Genomic DNA, 19,603 nt, shown 5'->3' on the forward strand with positions numbered 1-19,603 from the left:
ACAATGCCACCCAGGCCCTACCCCCATATCCCTACATATTTGACCCGCTAATCCCCGCATCCTAGGACACCAAGGGGCAATTTTAGCATGGCCAATCAACCTAACCCGCACATCTTTGGATCCACCATCTTTGAAAATTGCTCTTTTTCAACCTCATAGCCCAGTATTCATCCTGGGGACCACCACTGATTGTGCATTGTGTAACATTCTTGTCTGCTTTTGAATGGGAAATTTATAGATAAACTGTCTGTGTGGTGTTTGCACATTTTCCCTTTGTCTGCATGGGTTTCCTCTGGGTGCTCCGGTTTCCTCCCACAGTCCAAAGATGTGTGGATTGGTGGATTGGCCATGCTAAATTGTCTCTTGGTGTCAGAACACTAGCTAGGGTAAATGTATGGGGTTATGGGGATAGGGCCTGGGTGGGATTGTGGTCGGTGTAGACTCAATGGGCTGAATGGCCTCCTTCTGCACTATAGGGTTCTATGATAATTTTATATTAAGCCATTAATTCTCCCTCCTAGCCATCCCTTGTTAACACTTGGAGGAATTATTCATCAATACATTCCGATCCCTCTTCAGTTCTGTAGAGGAGTCACATCGGCCTAGAAACGTTAACTCTGTTTCTCTCTCCTCAGATGCTGCCAGAACCGCTGTATTTATCCAGCGTTTTCTGTGTTTCTATTGATAAGATTTACTTACATTACACCCATCTTCTGTTTAATAGCTTTTGAAATCTCAGCTCCTCTTATCCTGTGGAAGTAATAAAAAAAACTTTACTGTTTCGTTTCCTGATCTCGGTATTTAAGAATCACGATTAAATTTTAAAAAGGTACAGGAAGCCTGTTCTGTAAACATACCCCAGAGTTGGATGGTCTTGAAAATGATTTTTCTGCCTTTGTTTTAGGAACTGGTGCGCCTTTGTGAAATCCAGGCTGTCCACCACCGTGGTTTCATGTGGAATAGAGCGGTTTGTCCAAAAGACAACGGAGCCCTGTGTGAGTGGGATGGCTAACTGCCAAAATGGACTGTAAGTACCAACGGAGATATGCCAGTGTGTGCAACAGATCTGTGACTAGACAATGCAGAGCGATGGGCTTGAGTCTACTGAAGTGGTGTGGCTTCCGCAGGGGTGGAGGACAAGGTAATGTTGAGCAGAGTGATGAAGATGTCCAGGACAGGTAGTGGACTAACAGTTGGGAGTTTTGGAGGATGCTGTTGACAGAATTGAAGAGCTTTCAATGTGGAGGGTGTGGAGAAAGACAAGGGGGTATGTTTAATAAGAGTTCCGACATCTCTATTTGACTTGTTCCCACCACTTTGCAGCCATTGTTCAATCTGAGGCCTTTCATCGCCCCTTTGCTAATATCAACCAGAAGCGAACTAACTTTGCAGTCTTTGCAATCTCCAAGCAGATATTTTGTAAACTCTTAAAAAGTATCCCTGGCATTGAGTAGTTTTGTGTCTTCAGTGACCCCGTGCTCTCCCTCTCTGGTTAAGTTGTTAAGTGGCACATAAACCTTCCCTGAGGAAAAGGCTGAGTATTTGATCGTGGGGCATCACTGAAAGTTGTTCCATCTTTGGAGAATGGTTCATGCGTAGCATAGAGAGGCGATGGCTTAGTGGTATTGTCGCTAGACTATTAATCCAGAAACTCAGCTCATGTTCTGGGGACCCGGGTTCAAATCCCACCACGGCAGATGGTGGAATTTGAGTTCAATAAAAAAAAATTGGAATTAAGAATCTACTGATGACCATGAAACCATTGCCGATTGTAGGAAAAACCCATCTGGTTTACTAATGCCCCTTAGGGAAGGAAATCTGCCCTCCGTACCTGGTCTGGCCTACATATGACTCCAGAGCTACAGCAATGTGGTTGACTCTCAACTGCCCTCCAAGGGCAACTAGGGATGGGCAATAAATGTTGGTCAGTCAGCAATGCCCATGTCCCACGAATGAATAAAAAAAAAAGCCTTGTGAAAGACCATGTGTTGACATCCCCTTGTCTAGTTAGGGAGATGTTAACGTCCTTATGTAACAATGGACAATGAAATCAGGAAATCTGATGTCTGTACTCTTTGGAGCGAAATCTTTTATTAAACAGCATCAGATAGGTAAGGAGTGAACTTTGTATCAATGGTTTGTAAGAGTAATAATATATTCTATGTAATCCAGAGGAGTCCAATCACATTTATATCACTTCCTCACTATCTATATTAGGCTATGTTTCTCTCTCCCTTTCGGAGGAGAGTGGAAGAACTGGCCTCCTATCTCCCACCCTCCAAAATGTTGTTTTCTCCATTCCAACTCGCACCAAATCCCTATTGATCCATCACCCTTGTGCTCACTGACCCATTTGTCTCCTTGCCTGGCAACACCACTAATTTAACTTTCTTACCAATGTTTCCAAATGCTTCAGTGTGTTACCAGGAGGAGGTCGAAGGATTCCCCTATTCTCCCGCTCTTTGTTTGACCACAACAAGTATTTTTTTAAGATGTGGATCTCTTTGCCAAGTTAATGTGTACTTGGCTGCTTACGTGCTGTGATTATAAATGAACTAGTCATAGAGGGTTTAACAAAGAAAGTGGTTAACTTTATTGTGCTAACAGATCAGGGCAAAAAGAATGCACGCTCTGACTTCTGCATCTAAATACTTGTGTTAGATTGGTAGGTTTGTGATTTATTAAGGACCATACAGGTACAGATTCTGATTATAAATCATAGAACAGAATCCCTACAGGACAGGAGGAGGCCATTCGGCCCAGCACCAACTCTCTGACAGGGCATCTTACCCAGGACATTTGCAACTCCCTTCCCCTGTAACCCCACACAATTCCCACGGCCAACTCACCTAAGCTGCACATCTTTGGGCTGTGGGAGGAAACTGGAGCACCCGGAAGAAACTCACGCAGATACGGGGGAGAGAATGTGCAAACTCCACACAGACAGTCACCCAAGGCCGGAAATGAACCTGGGTGCCTGGCGCTGTGAGGTAACAGTGCTAATCATTGTGTCACATTTATAGATTTATTAGGCAATGCAAGTTAAACTGTGTGGTACTTAGCATAGGCAGCAGTATGTAACTGTGTCTTCCTCGACTCTGTTCCTTGCCTCTCAGCTGTGGCACCAACTTTTTGTTTTGCTGCCTGATGGTCTTTAATCCTTCTTCTATCAGACTGCATCAATGTCTCATAGAAGACAGAGGGTGGTGGAGGATGGAAAATTTTCAGACTGGACACCAATTGCCAGCGGTGTACCACAGGGATCAGTGCTGGGTCCTCTGCTATTTGTGATTTTTATAAATGACTTGGAGGAGGGGGCTGAAGGGTGGATCAGTAAATTTGCGGATGACACCAAGATTGGTGGAGTAGTGGATGAGGTGGAGGGCTGTTGTAGGCTGCAAAGAGACATTGATAGGATGCAGAGCTGGGCCGAAAAATGGCAGATGGAGTTTAACCCTGATAAGTGGGAGGTGATTCATTTTGGTAGGACAAATTTGAATGTGGATTACAGGGTCAAAGGTAGGGTTCTGAGGAATGTGGAGGAACAGAGAGATCTTGGGGTTCATATCCACAGATCTCTGAAGGTTGCCACTCAAGTGGATAGAGCCGTGAAGAAGGCCTATAGTGTGTTAGTGTTTATTAACAGGGGGTTTGAGTTTAAGAGCCGTGGGGTTATGCTGCAACTGTACAGGACCTTGGTGAGACCACATTTGGAATATTGTGTGCAGTTCTGGTCACCTCACTATAAGAAGGATGTGGAAGCACTGGAAAGAGTGCAAAGGAGATTTACCAGGATGCTGCCTGGTTTGGAGGGTAGGTCTTATGAGGAAAGGTTGAGGGAGCTAGGGCTTTTCTCTTGAGAGCGGAGGAGGTTGAGAGGTGACTTAATAGAGGTTTATAAGATGATGAGGGGGATAGATAGAGTGGACGTACAGAGACTATTTCCTCGGGTGGATGTAGCTGTTACTAGGGGGCATAACTATAAGGTTCATGGTGGGAGATATAGGAGGGATGTACGAGGTAAGTTCTTTACTCAGAGAGTGGTTGGGGTGTGGAATGGACTGCCTGCTGTGATAGTGGAGTCGGACACTTTAGGAACTTTCAAGCGGTTATTGGATAGGCACATGGAGCACACCAGGATGATAGGGAGTGGGATAGCTTGATCTTGGTTTCAGAAAACGTTCGGCACAACATCGTGGGCCGAAGGGCCTGCACTGTGCTGTACTGTTCTATGTCTATCAATGTCTCTTTCATCCTCATTTCTGGTGGTCTACCCAGTTTGGACGTATCCCGATCGCTCTTAAATGATCGGCTTAGTCTGGAGTCTCAATATTTTTACATTTCTGTCCCACGGACCCTGACAAGATCCCTTCTTTTCTTAACAGTCTTTGCAAAAGATTCCAAAGGTCACAAGTCTGCAATGCATTTCCTCATACAAAACAGATTCTAAACATTTCACAAGATAGGTGACCACATTTGCTTTTCCAAGGTATTAATGCCAAAAGTTTGACCATTAATTCACTTCTCAAACATAATGACTTGTTCCTTAAATGTCCAACAGATAAATCACAATATTATGTCATAGTCATAGAGGACTACAGCACAGAAAAGGCCCTTCAGCCCATCGAGTCTGCACAGGTCAAAGACAAACCACCCAACTATTCTAATCACATTTCCCAGCACTTGCCCATAGCCGTGTGTGACTTGGCATTGCAAGTGCTCATCTAAATATTTCTTAGATGTTGTGAGGGTTCCCGCTTCTACCACCCTTTCAGGCAGCGAGTTTTAGACTCCCATCACCCTCTGGGTGAAAAAGTTTTTCCTCAAATCCCCTCTAAATCTCCTGCCCCTTAACTTAAACCTCTGCCCTGTGGTCATTGATCCCTCCACCAAGGGGAAAAGTTTATTCCTCTTTACGCTATCTATGCCCCTCATAATGTTATGATGTGGAGATGCCAGCATTGGACCGGGGTGGGCACAGTAAGAAGTCTCACAACACCAGGTTAAAGTCCAACAAGTTTATCTGGAATCACGACCTTTCGGAGCGCTGCTCCTTCAGCAGTGAGTGACTCCTCTTGGGCTTTAATCTGGTTTTGAGAGACTTTTTACTGTGTCCTCATGTTATACATCTCAAACATGACCCCCCTCCCCTCCCTCTGTCTTCTCTGCTCCAAGGAAAACAACCCCAGTCTACCCAATCTCTCTTCATAACTAAAACTCTCCAGCCCAGGCAACATCCTGGTGAATCTCCTCTGCACCCTTTCCAGTGCTATCACATCCCTCCTATCATGAGGACTCCAGAACGTAATAGCTATTTGAGCAGCAGGTGTCAGACAGACCATGTTTGAGTTTGTCAAATGTTTAATCATTTTTGTCCTTCTCACAGTGGACTTAACCTCATCACATCTTGACATTTCCAGACAAGATTAACCATCATACTTTGCAATTTGGCCTTGGTATAAAAAGATCTTGATCATAATAAAAAGGGCATCAAAACATCTTCAGAAAACTACTAAAGCCTACACTCAAAGTTCACACATGAATTGATGTTCCAGGGTTGGGGAGGATAGATTTGGCCAAATTTAAAAGAAGTTCACAGCCCGTATCCTGGCCTAGCTGCTGCGTGAATCTGGTTGTTTTATTTTCAGTGCAGAAGTGGTTTAAAGCTGTAGCGGGTCTTTCCATCTTCCTGGAGACACCGCTGTGAGGTTAAACTCTTTCTTTAGGAAATCTCTGTCTACTGCGGAATAGAGACAGTGTCAAACTAGAAGACAGGGTTCAAGCTTGTTGGAGAGAGCAAGAGATGGACGGAGGGCGAGAGATGGAGGGAGGGCGAGAGATGGAGAGAATGAAAGAGAGAGCAAGAGAGAGGAGCTCCACTGAGCTCAGCCATTAGTTCCATCCTGCTCAGAAACCCTTGTGCCATAAACCACGCAATAGAACATAGAACATAGAACAGTACAGCACAGAACAGGCCCTTCAGCCCACAATGTTGTGCTGAGCTTTATCTGAAAAAGACTTGGGCTTGTTAGGCAAGGTCTCTCCAACTGCTAATAATTCAAAAATAATTGTAGATTCCAATTACCGTTAGATTAGCTTGTCTGGAGATCCATCTTAAAAATCAAAATATTTTGTCCAAGCAATTAACCTTTAAATGGTTCATCATCGGTTGTTGAATTCTGTAGGTGATTTTCATCAATACCTTGTCAATGGAGAGTGGAGGAGAAGGTTTAGTGTCATTGCCTTTGGTGGATTTTGCAGATTTGTCTTCACCTCTGCTTAGGGTTGGAATGTGAAAAATATAATGATGTAAATTAATGTCAGCCACCCTGATGATCACTTTAGTCTCTTCCAAAGAAAAATCTGTCTTTTAAAAATCCAATTCCTGCTTCTAGCCAATGATCTTTAAAAATTTATTTGTTCATGGGATCATCGCTGGCTGGTTCAGCATTTATTGCCCATCCTTGAGGGCATTTAAGAGTTAACCACATTGCTGTGGCTCTGGAGTCACTTATAGGCCAGACCGGGTAAGGACGGCAGATTTCCTTCCCTAAAGGACATTAGTGAACCAGTTGAATTTTTCCCACAATTGACAATAGTTTCATGGTCATCATTAAACTTTTAATTCCAAATTTTTTACTGAGCCCAAATTTCAGCATCTGTTGTGGTGAGATTTGAACCCAGGTCAGAGTATTACCCTGGGTCTCTGGATTACTTGTCCAGTGACAATGCCACTATGCCACCGCCTCCCCATATTATAAATCTTCGTAACAAATGCCCTTGCCCCTCCCTATCTCTGTAACCTTCTCCAGCCTTTAAGTCCGAGCTATATCTTTTTTCCTCTCATTTTGGGCTCTTGAACATTGATTTTAATTGCTCCATCACCGACGATTGTGCATTCAGATACCAGAGCCCTAAAGGATGGAATTTTCCAGCCCTTCTTGCCAGAGAGATCTTCTGGTCCTGCCGATAGTGACCCCTCATGGAAGGTTCCCCAGCAGAGGATGGCGTGGAATTCCAGCAAAATCCTGTAGACATTGGTGGGACTGGAAGATCCTACCACTGGCCAATGGCAGGTGCCTGCCCTGCCGGAAAACAGGCTGTGGGGGGAGGGCAAATCCTATCCCTAAGCTCTGGAATCCCTTCCCTAAAATGTTCCGCCTCTCTATCCCTCCTTCCTTCTTTAAGCATTCCTTAAAAACTAACTCTATGAGCAAGCTTTTGGTCATTTGCCCAAATGTGGCTCATGCTTAAATTCTTATGTGGCTCCGTGTCAAATATTTTTTGATTGCTTTTTTATGGAGTACATTGGCGGTGTATGCGGTGATCAAGGAGCTATATAAATGCAAGTTGTTTTTGTTCAGGTACCAGCTGGCTCTTAGGCCTTTGTACAAGGTGAAGCAAAAGATTGTGACCTCCCTGGAATGGAAGTGCTGTCCTGGATACATAGGATCCAAGTGCGAACACGCAGGTAAAGGGGTAGAGTGGGGATACCCAAATGCAGTGCTAATGGAACTCGACCAACAGCTTCTGCACCCAGGGTAATGGTGGGGGGAGGGGGGGGGGGTGGAATTAACTATTTCTGGCCCACTGTGAGAGATGGGAGATGTGATGCTGAAGAGGTCAGCATTAAGATAGTGCCTAGTTAGGGTTATACCTTGGAGATATGTATATCGATGTGCGTTAACAATAATATGTTCAACTACACCAGATTCTGGGCCTCTCAGTGAGGCACCCAACAACTTTACAGCACAGCATGAGGACAAATAGGCTCATGATACAACCCGATAGTGGGTTGGACATGATGGTGTTACTGATTTGATTTGATTTATTATTGTCACGTATTAGTATACAGTGAAAAGTATTGTTTATTGCACACTATACAGACAAAGCATACCGTACATAGAGAAGGAAAGGAGAGAGTGCAGAAAGTAGTGTTACAGTCAGAGCTAAGGTGTAGAAAAAGATCAACTTAATGCACGGTAGGTCCATTCAAAAGTCTGATGGCAGTAGGGAAGAAGCTGTTCTTGAGTCGGTTGGTACATGCCTTCAGACTTTTGTATCGTTTTCCCAATGGAAGAAGGTGGAAGAGAGTATGTCCAGGGTGTGTGATTATGCTGGCTGCTTCTCCGGGGCAGCGGGAAGTGTAGACAGAGTCAATGGATGGGAGGCTGGTTTGCGTGATGGACAGGGCTTCGTTCATGACCTTTTGTAGTTTCTTGTGGTCTTGACAGAGCAGGAGCCATACCAAACTGTGATACAACCAGAAAGAATGCTTTCTATGGTGCAACTGTAAAAGTTGGTGAGATTTGTAGCTGACATGCCAAGTTTCCTTAGTCTTCTGAGAAAGTAGAGGCGTTGGTGGGCTTTCTTAATTATAATGTCGGCATGGAGGGACCAGGACAGGTTGTTGTGATCTGAACACTAAAAGCCTGAAGCTCTCGACCATTTCTACTTTGTCCCCATTGATATAGACAGGGACATGTTCTCTGATATGCTTTCTGAAGTCGATGACTATCTCTCGTTTTGTTGACATCGAGGGAAAGATTATTGTCATCACGCCAGTTCACCAGATTCTCTATCTCTTTCCTGCCTCATCATTGTTTGAGATCTCACTCACTGCGGTGGTCGTCAGCAAACTTGAAAATCGAGTTGGAGGGGAATTTGGCCACGCAGTCATAGGTGTATAAGGAGTATAGTGAGGGGCTGAGGAGACAGCGCTGTGGGGCACCGGTGTTGAGGATGATCGTGGAGGAGATATTGTTGTTTTTCCTTACCGATTGCGGGTTAGGCAGTTCAGGATCCAGTTGCAGAGGGAGGAGCCGAGTTTTGTACTCCACGGAGTTTGGAGATAAGTTTTGTAGGAATAATGGTGTTGAAGGCGGAGCTGTAGTCGATAAATAGGAGTCTGACATAGGTGTCACTGGCATCAGTTTCAGAAATGTGGGGGTTCTGGAGACTTGCTGCGCACATTCAGGGGAGGAAACAAGTTTTGATGACCCAATTCTGTTTGTGTGGGGTGTGTTGGGGGGGCGGGGGGGGGGGTGTCAGTGTCTCTGAGTCTGCTACATGACCAGTGTAGTATGCTACAGCAGCTGAGCATTTGGCTCTTCTGCCCTCTCTACTACCCTTCCTGTTGGGGAGGTGGAGATAAAGTTAGCTCCAAGGTGGATGTTTGTGGAGAATCCACACGTTAACATTTTCTTGGTGCAACGCACTACACAAAGTTGGAGTGGAATGATACGCTGGTGGGATTTTCCAGTTCCGCCAGAGTCAATGGACTTTTGAACAACTCACTGAATAATTTTACAACCCCACCACCGTGCTGGGGCTGGAAAATTCCGCACTGTGATGACAAAGCTGGATGGAATTTTCTTTTTAATGGTTCATTTGAGAAGTTACACTAAGCTAAGTTAATTTGAGAAGTTAAGCTAAATTGCCCATAATATCCAAAGATGTGTAAGTTAGGTGAATTAGAAATGCTAAATTGCCCTGTGGTGTCCAAAGATGTGAAAGTTAGGTGGATTAGCCAGGGTAAATGCATGGGGTTACGGGGATAGAATGGGGTTGGGCCTGGGGTAAGACGCTCTTTCGAAGAGTTGGTGTAGACTCAATGGGCCGAATGACCTCCTTCTGCACGATAGGGATTTTATGATTCTATGTAAAGGAGAAAAATGTGATACACTTTTTAAAACTCCTAAAATTGATTCTGAGGAAGTTTGAAAGAATACTCTGTGTGTGTGCAAATTGAGTTAAGGTACACAGTGAGGCAGCAGGGTACATAATTGCAGAAATGGCACTGAAGGCATATTTGGGGACAATGAGGAAATTCAACCCTAGCAAAGATGACTGGTGTATTTAAGAACAAATGTTTCGCATTTACCTCCAGGTATGAGGCAGAGAACTCTCCTGAAGTCCAACCTACTCAACTCTCTGCCTGAAAGAAGCAGAGTTAATGTAAAATGTTCAGTGCAAACTCGATGGGCTGAATGCCTCCTTCTGCACTGTAGGGATTCTATGGTGATACATCCAAAAAGTTCTTGGTGATCCACTGTAATGCAGAAAAAAGTATTATCCATCATCCTGAAGATGCTCGTTCATGCTATGGTGTAAGTTTATGAGTGTCACGAAGACCTCACCATGAATCTCCAAGCCAGTGAATAACTCAACCAAATTCCAACCTGTTCTATGCTTGTATGGACGTTGAGGAAGTGATAAGAGAGCACCAAGTGGTCTTTGAGCAAAGGAGAAATGATAAAACTGGGCATCACAAGACTGAAGTCAAAATAAAGGGTAAATGTACAGTCGGCATTTTACAAGCTAAGCCAGTACCTTATGCAGAGTTAGATACAATAAGTAAAGAACTGGCTAGATTAAATAGAACATGGGCAAACCAAAGAAATCTGGGAAGGAATACATGTCAATTTCTTTGAAGTGGAAATGTTTTGCCCGATAGCAAGTGGATAGGTGTTGAGTCGATGCCCACGACCACAAGTGCCAAAACTATGGAGGTTATGAGAAGATGCTCTACAACTTATGAGTTTCCAGAGGTGATTCTAACAGTTAATGGTCCACAGTTTACATCTGAAGAGTTTGAAATATTTCTGAGTAAGAAACACACACTATCACCCAGCAGAGAGGTGCACAGATTGAGAAAAGGTCTTTGCAGAAGTGTTTATTCAGTGACAAGCGAGGCAGTAATTTCCTTGCTTCTCTTTGACACAATTTCCTGATACCTCACAGAATAACCCCACAGTCTATAGCAGGTTGCTCACTTGATGGATTGGTGTTTAAATACGTTCTCATGACAAGGTTTAGCTTGCTTAAGCCTGATGTCAAAAGCAAAGATAGAAGAAAGACAATGTGATGATGATTCAAAGAAAAAAGCACAGGAACAGGCCCTTTGGCCCATCAAGCTTGCGCCAACACATGATGCCTTTCTAAAGAACTTTTGCATCTATGCGGTCAATGTCCCTCTATTCCCTGTCTATTTGTGTATCTGTGCTTCTTAAACGTTGCTATTGTATCTGCTTCTATCATCTCCTCTGGCAGCGCATTCCAGGCACTTACTACCCTCTGTGTAAAAACCTTTAAGCTGTACAGCAGGAATATGGTGAACCACCTATTGAGGCCTGACAGGGAGACTGCAGGTTAAGCACGGTGCAGGGAGAGGGGACCAATTATGTGGTTGCTTTCCAGCACTCTGCTTCTCATGAGACTTTGCGAGAGTTTTACAAAATGCCTTTTACTTTGTGCCCAGGCCTTGACTGCCATGTTTTCAGGCAGATTAGACTTCAAGAGTCCCTGCCTCGCTCCTGGAGGTAACTTGTGCACACAGAGGTTTTCCTTCCCAAAGGAAGCTCTCTGCAAGTCACCACATGACGGTAGGATCCTGAGTAACATTAGCCTCATCTGGGACTGATCAGCTAACACTATCATTTCTGAATCAGAAGATCTTGAACTCAAGTGGCATTTCAGAGACTTGGGGGCGATGTTCTGGGCCCCAGCAGGGGGCAAGAGCAGAGGCAGATGCTGCCTGAAACTACTGTCCTGGGCTGCATGCCAGTTTCCATCGATTGTCTTGCTTCTATAACCAGGGGTAACAGTCTGAGGATACAGGATAGACCGTTTAGGATAGGAATGAGGAAAAATGTCTTCACCCAGAGAGTGGTGAGCCTGTAGAATTTGCTACCACAGAAAGCAGTTGAGGCCAAAACATTGTATGTTTTCAAGAAGTTCACTTGGGGCGAAGGGGATCAAAGGATATGGGGGGAAGGAGGGATCAGGTTATTGAGTTGGCTGATCAACCATGATTATAATGAATGGCAGAGCAAGCTCGAAGAACCAAATGGCCTCCTCCTTCTCCTATTTTCCAAGTTTCTACCCCATCTGCTTCACTAATGCCCCTTTAGGGAAGGAAATCTGCCGTCCTTATCTGGTCTGGTCTACACGTGACTCCAGATCCACAGCAATGTGGTTGATTTTGAAATGCCCTCTGAAATGGCTGAGCGAACCACTCAGTTTAAGGACACTTAGGGATGGGCAACAAATGCTGGTCTTGCCAGTGACGTCCACATCCCCTGAATGAATAAAGACAAAATGCAGGCAAGCTGCGATGTGATACCAAATTGCTAAGTTACAAGCATCTTAGCAACTGGAAGACAGGGATCGAGACTGGGAGCTTTTCCATCAGTTGCCTAACTTTTGCATTTCTTGCCCTATCCTTTTTCTGGGTAGCACGTTGGCACAGTGGTTAGCACTGCTGCCTCACAGCACCAGGGACCCAGGTTCGATTCCTAGCTTGGGTCGCTGTCTGTGTGGAGTCTGCACCTTCTCCCCGTGTCTGCGTGGGTTTTCTCCGGGGGCTCCGGTTTCCTCCCACAGTCCGAAAGACGTACTGATTAGATGCATTGGCCAAGCTAAATTCTCCCTCAGTGTACCCAAACAGGCGCCGGAGTGTGGCAACTAGGGGATTTTCACAGTAACATAATTGTAGTGTTATTGTAAGCCTACTTGTGACACTAATAAATAAACTTTAACCGTAAACTTCAACAACTTCTTTCCAGAGGCTGATGGAGGTTTTTATCTCTCTATCCCTGCTTCAATTGTCTCTTTCTCTGTAAATATCCTCCAATGCCAATTTCTAACTGCACGCCAACAGGTACATCTGGAGTACATGGGGAGAGCTCCAATGTCTGTGGAGCATTGGTTGCAAACAACAGACTTCTGTTTGAAACAGTTTTTAACCCAGCACTGAATACCTGGATGTAAAGAGTACCCATTGCAGAAAAGAACAATCTGAGCCTCGCTCGACTGCTCCTGATTTAAGGAATGCTTTGACCTGGAACACATTGTAGAATGGAAAGAATTGGGATGGTTCTAACTGTTGTGTTTCTCCCCCCTAGTTCCTGAGGAGCTGACTGCACCAGCCTCCCTGAAGGGGGCCCTGGGAGGACACCAAGTGAGGGAAGAAATCATAACCCCAAGTAAGTTACATTTCAATTATAAAACATTGTTTAAAAGTTTATTTATTAGTGTCACAAGTAGGCTTACATTAACACTGCAATGAAGTTACTGTGAAAATCTCCTGTGAGGCAGCAGTGCTAACCACTGTGCCGTTCCTTCTTGACATTGTCAACATCTGGGCTTGTTTTGCTCATTTTTGTTAGTGAACGAATGAGGGATATTCACTCCCCCAAGCCCACTCTCGACCTGAAATGACCAAGATAAAAGCAAATTACTGCGGATGCTGGAATCTGAAACAAAAACAGAAAGTGCTGGAAAGTCTCAGCAGGTCTGACAGCATCTGAAATTAAACTCACTATCCTGCTCTTTCCCCATAGCTGTCTGTGCAAGTTTGTTCTTTTAAAGTATTGATCTAATTCCCCCTTGAAAGTTACTATCAAAGCAGTTTCTGCCACCAGTTTAGACAGTGCATTCCACATCACAACTCGCTGCATTTCAAAAAAAAATCTAATCTTAAATGCTATGCTTCCTTTAACCCTCAACACACTCAATGCCAGTGACATATTTAGCAATTAAGTCATCTGATTGTATTTACAAAGGACCCGAAGCTAACTGAAGTTGGAATGTTATTACATACTCTTCCCCACTTTGCTCAGACATTTGCCAGGAATCTGATTCTGAATACACACCGAGTGACTTAGCTCTCGAAACGCGGCGTCACTTGGTTGGGGTGAGGTTCGGAGATTTGCGTGCGAAGATTGTTGTGAATTCCCAGTAATCCCAGGGCTAATTCTAATGATCTGGGAACACCAGGTGGCGAGCAAGACAACCTCTGAATCCATTCATACATCCGTCAGAGAGGAGGGGAGGCGATGGCGTGGTAGCGTTATTGCTAAACTATTAATCCAGAAACTCAGCTCATGTTCTGGGGAACCCTGGTTCGAATCCTGTTGCGGCTGATGGTGGAATTTGAATTCAATAAAAAAATATCTGGAATTAAGAATCTTGTGACAACCATAAAACCATTGTGGATTGTCAGAAAAACCCATCTGGTTCACCAATGTCTTTTAGAGAACTTTACCTGGTCTGGCCTACATGTGACTCCAGAGCCACAACAACATGGTTGACTCTCAACTGCCCTTGGACAACTAGGGATGGGCAATAAATGCTGGCCAGCCAGCAACATCCATATCCCACGAATGAATAAAAAAGGGAGTACAAGCCCCATAATGCTGAGTTGATGAGTTAACAGCAAGGAAGACCATTTAGGAGCATTAGGAACAAGAGGAGACCATTCAGCCCTTCAAATCGATTGATGGCTGATGAGTAAACCTAAATCCATATATCTGCATTTGTTCTGGATCTCTTGACAAAACTACACAAAAATCTGTTGATTGCAGTCTTGAAAATTTCAAAGACCCTCTTCCCTCTCCCCCCATTATCTACAGCTTTTTTGGGAGAGATATTTCCAGATCTCGGGTACCCTGATGTGAACAATAAACATTTGTTGACTTTCCGTCTCTAAATGGCCCGGTTCTCATTTAAAGATCACTGTCAACATATACAATGGACAAACTGAAACTACTTTGAATGGATTCTAAACACAGCTGCCCAGGGGAGTACAGCTGGGTTGTTGCCATTGAGCTGAAGGAGCCTCCCTCTAACGGAGAGGCAAGCATTTCGCAAAAAACAAGTCTCCTTGCCAGTCCCAAAAAAGCGTCCCTGGAGTAACCTTTATTGTGTTGTGTGTAGCCTTGGGAGACAGGCGTGGCTTCACCGACTATGAGGTCAGTCACAGAACAAAATATAAATCAGCCCTTAGGCAGGAAGCCTGAACTCGCCTCAGTCCCCCTATTCAGGAAGCTTCTGCGTTTATTCTATGAAATCCTCTGCGATTTTCAGGATATCTTGTGGCTTTTAATTCTTGTATTTGTTGGTTCTTTGAGAACAGCTGAAACGATGCAGGTTTTAGGTCCTGATTTAACTGGGTGTGGAGCAGCTAGAAGCTGACCGCCCCACGAAGGTTGCATTCACTCCACCTTTTACTCTTCAGGATGATGAAATAAAACTGGGCAGAGCCGTGCGTGGGCAGTGCAGGACTGGGCAGCGTCGGATCCAAGCAGCGCAGGGCTTGGGCAGCGATATTCCGGGCAGTGTAAGGTCCGGGCAGCGATATTCCGGGCAGCGCAGGGTCTGGGCAGTGTAAGGTCCGGGCAGTGTTGGGTCTGCACAGCACAGGGCCCAGGAAGCGATATTCCGGGCAGTGTAGGGTCTGCACAGCACAGGAACACGAGACAAAGGGATTCCCCCATCTTACCATTATGTCACTATTCGTACCTTCTTTAGTCTTTAACATGTCATTAACACTTCCTTTGCAAGAGAGAAACAGTTAGTTTCGAGTCCGTATGATTCTTCAGACACTCCCTTTGTCTTGTGCCCATGACATCTTTATCCAATCTCTGACTTCTGATTTTGCTTCACCCCCTCTTATACAGAATCAAATCCATCACCTTTCTCCCCCTCTTTAGCGCATACCGACTCGAAACATTAACCCTGCTTCTCTTTCCACAGATGCTGTCTGATCTGCTGAGTTTATCCAGCGTTTTCTGTTTTTATCCTGTCTACTTGTTTGCTGGTAATTGTTTGGCACAGAGAAGAGGATAAGGAGAGTGGATATACAACCACTCGCAGGTTTGATATTCTGTCCTACTTTCTCAGTGATCCTGTGAGGTTTGTGAGCTGAACTTTAATCAGCATTTGCTCTGCTTTCTCTGACACTTTCAGCAAAATACTGTTGCTGTGGTGACTCTCTTCTCATTAGGACAAGGTTAGGGACATTTTATCCTCCAGATCCTCCTGCTTCCAGCTTGCTTTCTCTCCCCTGAGCCTCTGACCCCTGTTGGGTACGCCACTACGGAGACTTACTGCGGTGTTTGGCCCCCTGGTCGTCCTCAGGTCTGAGTTTGAGAGAAGCTATTTGACTGTGGGGTGCGTCGCAATAAAAACCAGATCCAGACACATGAGCACACTCTCTCGTATCCCTTCCTGGAATTGTAAACTGGGATGGATCTCTGGCTGATATTCCCATAATAATCCCAATAGTGCCGAGAGCAGTGATTGCACTCAAATGTCGAGATTGGGATAAGATCAAGAGTACCCAACCAGCAATCAATTTCTGGGACCTATTGCTCCATTTTGGCCTATTCCACAAGAGGGTTTGTTTCAAAACTATTCTGTGGAAATAATGTTTCAGTGAATGTCCAAGAAATGGAACGCTTCCCTGGAGAGGGATAGTGGAAGCAAATAGTACAGACTCATTCAATTCATCAAAGGTCCTTAGACAGCACCTTCCAAACCCACAACCACTTCCATCTAGAAGGACAAGGGCAACAGATACATGGGAACATCACATTTCAAGTTCCCCTCCAAGCCACTCACCATCCTGACTTGGAAATATATCGGCCATTCCTTCGCAGCCGCTGGGTCAAAATCCTGGAATTCCCTTCCTAACAGCACTGAGGGTGTATCTACACCTCATGGACTGCTGCCATTCAAGAAGGCAGCTCAGCACCACCTTCTCAAGGGCAACTAGGGATGGGCAATAAATGGTCAGCCAGCAACACCCATGTCCCATGAATTAATAAAAGCTGAAAATCAGGTAGATTTTCAGAAAATAACATTTTGGGAAACAGTATGAGTAATTTGACACAATGCAAACATGCTTAGGGGTGGTTCTCAAAGCTCTCCTCCATTCGGGGGTTTACTTCTCTCATCTCACATCATGTACTCATTAACGGAGATTGCGCTCCTGGGATGCTAGAAGATGAACGCAATGGACCATAGTCTTTCTTTGACCCGGGCAATTCCTGTTATTGCATTTACTTACAAAGTCCCTTCGGAGTATAGACGGGACATGCTGAAAATACGAAACAGGTTAGGGTGTTCGTGGAGAAACAGAAATAGCAGAAGAATGGGCAGTCATTGAGAATACAGCATGGAAACAGGCCCTTTGGCCCAACTCATCCATGCCGACCAGGTTTCCTAAACTGAACTAATTCCATTTGCGTGTGTTTGGCCCATATCCCTCTAAACCTTTCCCATCCATCTACCTGTCCAAATGTCTTTTAAATGCTGTAATTGTACCCGCCTCTACCATCCCCTCTGCCAGTTTATCCCATGTATGCACCACCATCTGCCCCTCAGGTCCCTTTTAAATATGTCTGCTCTCATCATAAGCCTATGCCAACGAGTTTTTGACTCCACTATCCTGGGGAAAGGACCTTGGCTATTTACCATATAGTCATAGAACTTTACAGCTTTGAAAGAGACCCTTTAGCCCATTTTATTTTATTCATTTATGGGATATGGGTGTTGTCGGCTGGCCAGCATTTATTGCCCACCCCTAGTTGCCTGAGGAGAGTTGAGAGCCCACCACATTGCTGTGGCTTTGGAGTCACATGTCAGCCAGATCAGGTGAGGACGACAGATTTCCTTTCCTAAAGGATATTAGTGAACCAGGTGAGTTTTTCCAACAATCGACAATGGTTTCATGGTCATCAGTAGATTCTTAATTCCAGATATTTTTAAATACAAATTCCACCATCTGCCGTGACAGGATTCGAACCCGGGTCCCCCGAACATTTGCTGACTTTCTGTATTAATAGTCCAGTGATAATACCACTAGGCCATCACCTCCCTCGTCTGCACCAGCCAACAAGTACCTATCTATTCAATCCCCATTTTCCAGCACTTGGTACGCAGCCTTATAAAAGATCACATACCTGAAATGGCAGTTCTGTTTGTTTGGTTTTCCATGGTTGCTGCTGCCCGTCTTGCTGAGTGTTTCCAGTCTGCAGTACTTTGACTTTGCCAGTGTGTGTGTGTAGGATGGGAGGTCGGGGGCGGGGGGGGGGGGGGGGGGGGGGGGAGCGAAGAGAGTGGTTGCATGTGTTCTACCTGCGGTGTTGCATTTTCTCATTGTTGCTGCTTTTCTGCTGCAGCAGAGCCGGTTACATCAACGGACGATCTGCAGGATTTGGATTTGAAACTGCATCACGTACAGGATGACATTTCTGTCACCACCGCCTCCACACAGGCCTTTGAGGAACTGTTGAATAACCTGACGAAAATCACTCCCTCAATGGAAAACAAAGAGAACAGAACAGGTACAGTTCGGCCTTATTCCCTGCTACTTATCGGCACTTAGAGCCTCTGACAGGGAGCCTTTACTGGATCTCTCTCCCTCTCTGCTGTTCAAGGGCAGATTCTCAAGTATTAATTCCACAGAGCTGAGAGTCACTGGCAACACTGGTTTACTCCATTTATTGGGCCATCTTCTTGAACTGCTATTTGTAGTGTCTTAATCAGCTCAGCTGAATGACATGCTTGGCAACATTGGCATGCAGCTAAGACTTTGTGTGGGGCTAGGCAACATGGAACAGTGATTAGCACTGCTGCCTCACAGCAAGAAGTCTCACAACACCAGGTTAAAGTCCAACAGGTTTATTTGGTAGCAAATACCATAAGCTTTCGGAGCAATGCTCCTTCGTCAGATGGAGTCACAGCGCCAGGGACTCGGCCTTGGGTGACTGCAATTCTCCCCGTGTCTACAGTTTTCTTCCGGCACTCCAAAAATGTGCAGGTTAGATGGATTGGTTATGCCTTAGTGTCAGGGGGATTAACAGGATAAGTACTTTGGGTTACAGGGATAGGGCCTGGGTGGGATTGTTGTCAGTGCAGACTCGATGGGCCAAATAGTCTCCTTCTGTACTGTAGGGATTTTATGATATAGATCAGACTGAGTAAGGAGAGCTGATCTCCACCCCAGATGTAAATAATTGGGTTTTTACAACAATCCAACAGCTTTGGGGTCTCTTTTGCAGACACTAGGTGGTTGTGAGGAGGCTGGGCTCAGGGAACAATATTAGTTCCATTTTGATCCCTCACGGTGGCTAACAGAGGTTTGGTAGGGTTGAGATACAGGCTTGAGATGGCTATCTAGTTACCAGAATAGGCTTAGAATGCCGAGACCTTTACTTCACAGGTGTGGGGCATCTGGTTGAGGTCTTTAAGATAAGGACACACTTGGAGTTTAATTTAAACATATTTGAGTTAGATAGATTAGGGAGGGCGCAGGATCAGTAGGATGTTTTCAATGAATATAGAACCCAGGTAAGAGGTACCTCTATTTCCGTAAAGTTAACAACCTCTGGAACATGGAAGGGTGGCGGAATCAGGTTCCATTGGAACTTTCAGAAGACTTGAACCTCAAGGGAACAATTCTGCAGGTTTATGGGAGAGGGGGGAGAATGGGATTAGGGATTAAATTGGACAACTCTCAAAGAGCAGGCACAGACATGGCAGTCCCAATAGTCTCCCCTTTGTGCTGTAAGATTCTATGCTGCTGGCACATTCAGTTAGTCTGAATTCACTGCAAGCATTCAAAGATGTGGCTGTTCTACAGAGAAATATTGTCAGCTTTGACCCCTAGATTTTGCCCTTGAGAATAGTGACACCTAAAGACACTCCATGGGCATGACAATTAAGGGAGAGCATTGCTCTCCTTCACCCCCTAGTGGCTGTTTTCAGATTACCAAGAGACTCATTGATCAAGTGAATTTCCTCCAAGGCTCGATCT

General features: G+C 44.9%; 1 protein-coding gene across 3 annotated transcripts in view; it reads left to right on the forward strand.

Moving 5' to 3' along the window:
- mmrn2a (multimerin 2a) overlaps nucleotides 1-19,603 on the forward strand; it is a 40,238-nt gene that overhangs the window by 11,663 nt on the left and 8,972 nt on the right. For 2 of the 3 annotated variants that reach the window (XR_013495644.1, XM_078199694.1), the window contains exons 2-5: nucleotides 905-1,027; nucleotides 7,365-7,471; nucleotides 12,906-12,986; nucleotides 17,967-18,131. Coding sequence is in view for 2 of the 3 variants with exons in the window: in XM_078199694.1 (XP_078055820.1) it covers nucleotides 905-1,027; nucleotides 7,365-7,471; nucleotides 12,906-12,986; nucleotides 17,967-18,131 (476 nt within the window). In the remaining variant the exon portion in view is untranslated. The remainder of the gene's footprint in view (nucleotides 1-904; nucleotides 1,028-7,364; nucleotides 7,472-12,905; nucleotides 12,987-17,966; nucleotides 18,132-19,603) is intronic. The other variant, XM_078199695.1, reaches the window with a different exon arrangement.

The sequence above is a fragment of the Mustelus asterias genome, chromosome 28 (genome assembly GCF_964213995.1).
Source record: "Mustelus asterias chromosome 28, sMusAst1.hap1.1, whole genome shotgun sequence".
NCBI classification, from domain to species: domain Eukaryota; kingdom Metazoa; phylum Chordata; class Chondrichthyes; order Carcharhiniformes; family Triakidae; genus Mustelus; species Mustelus asterias.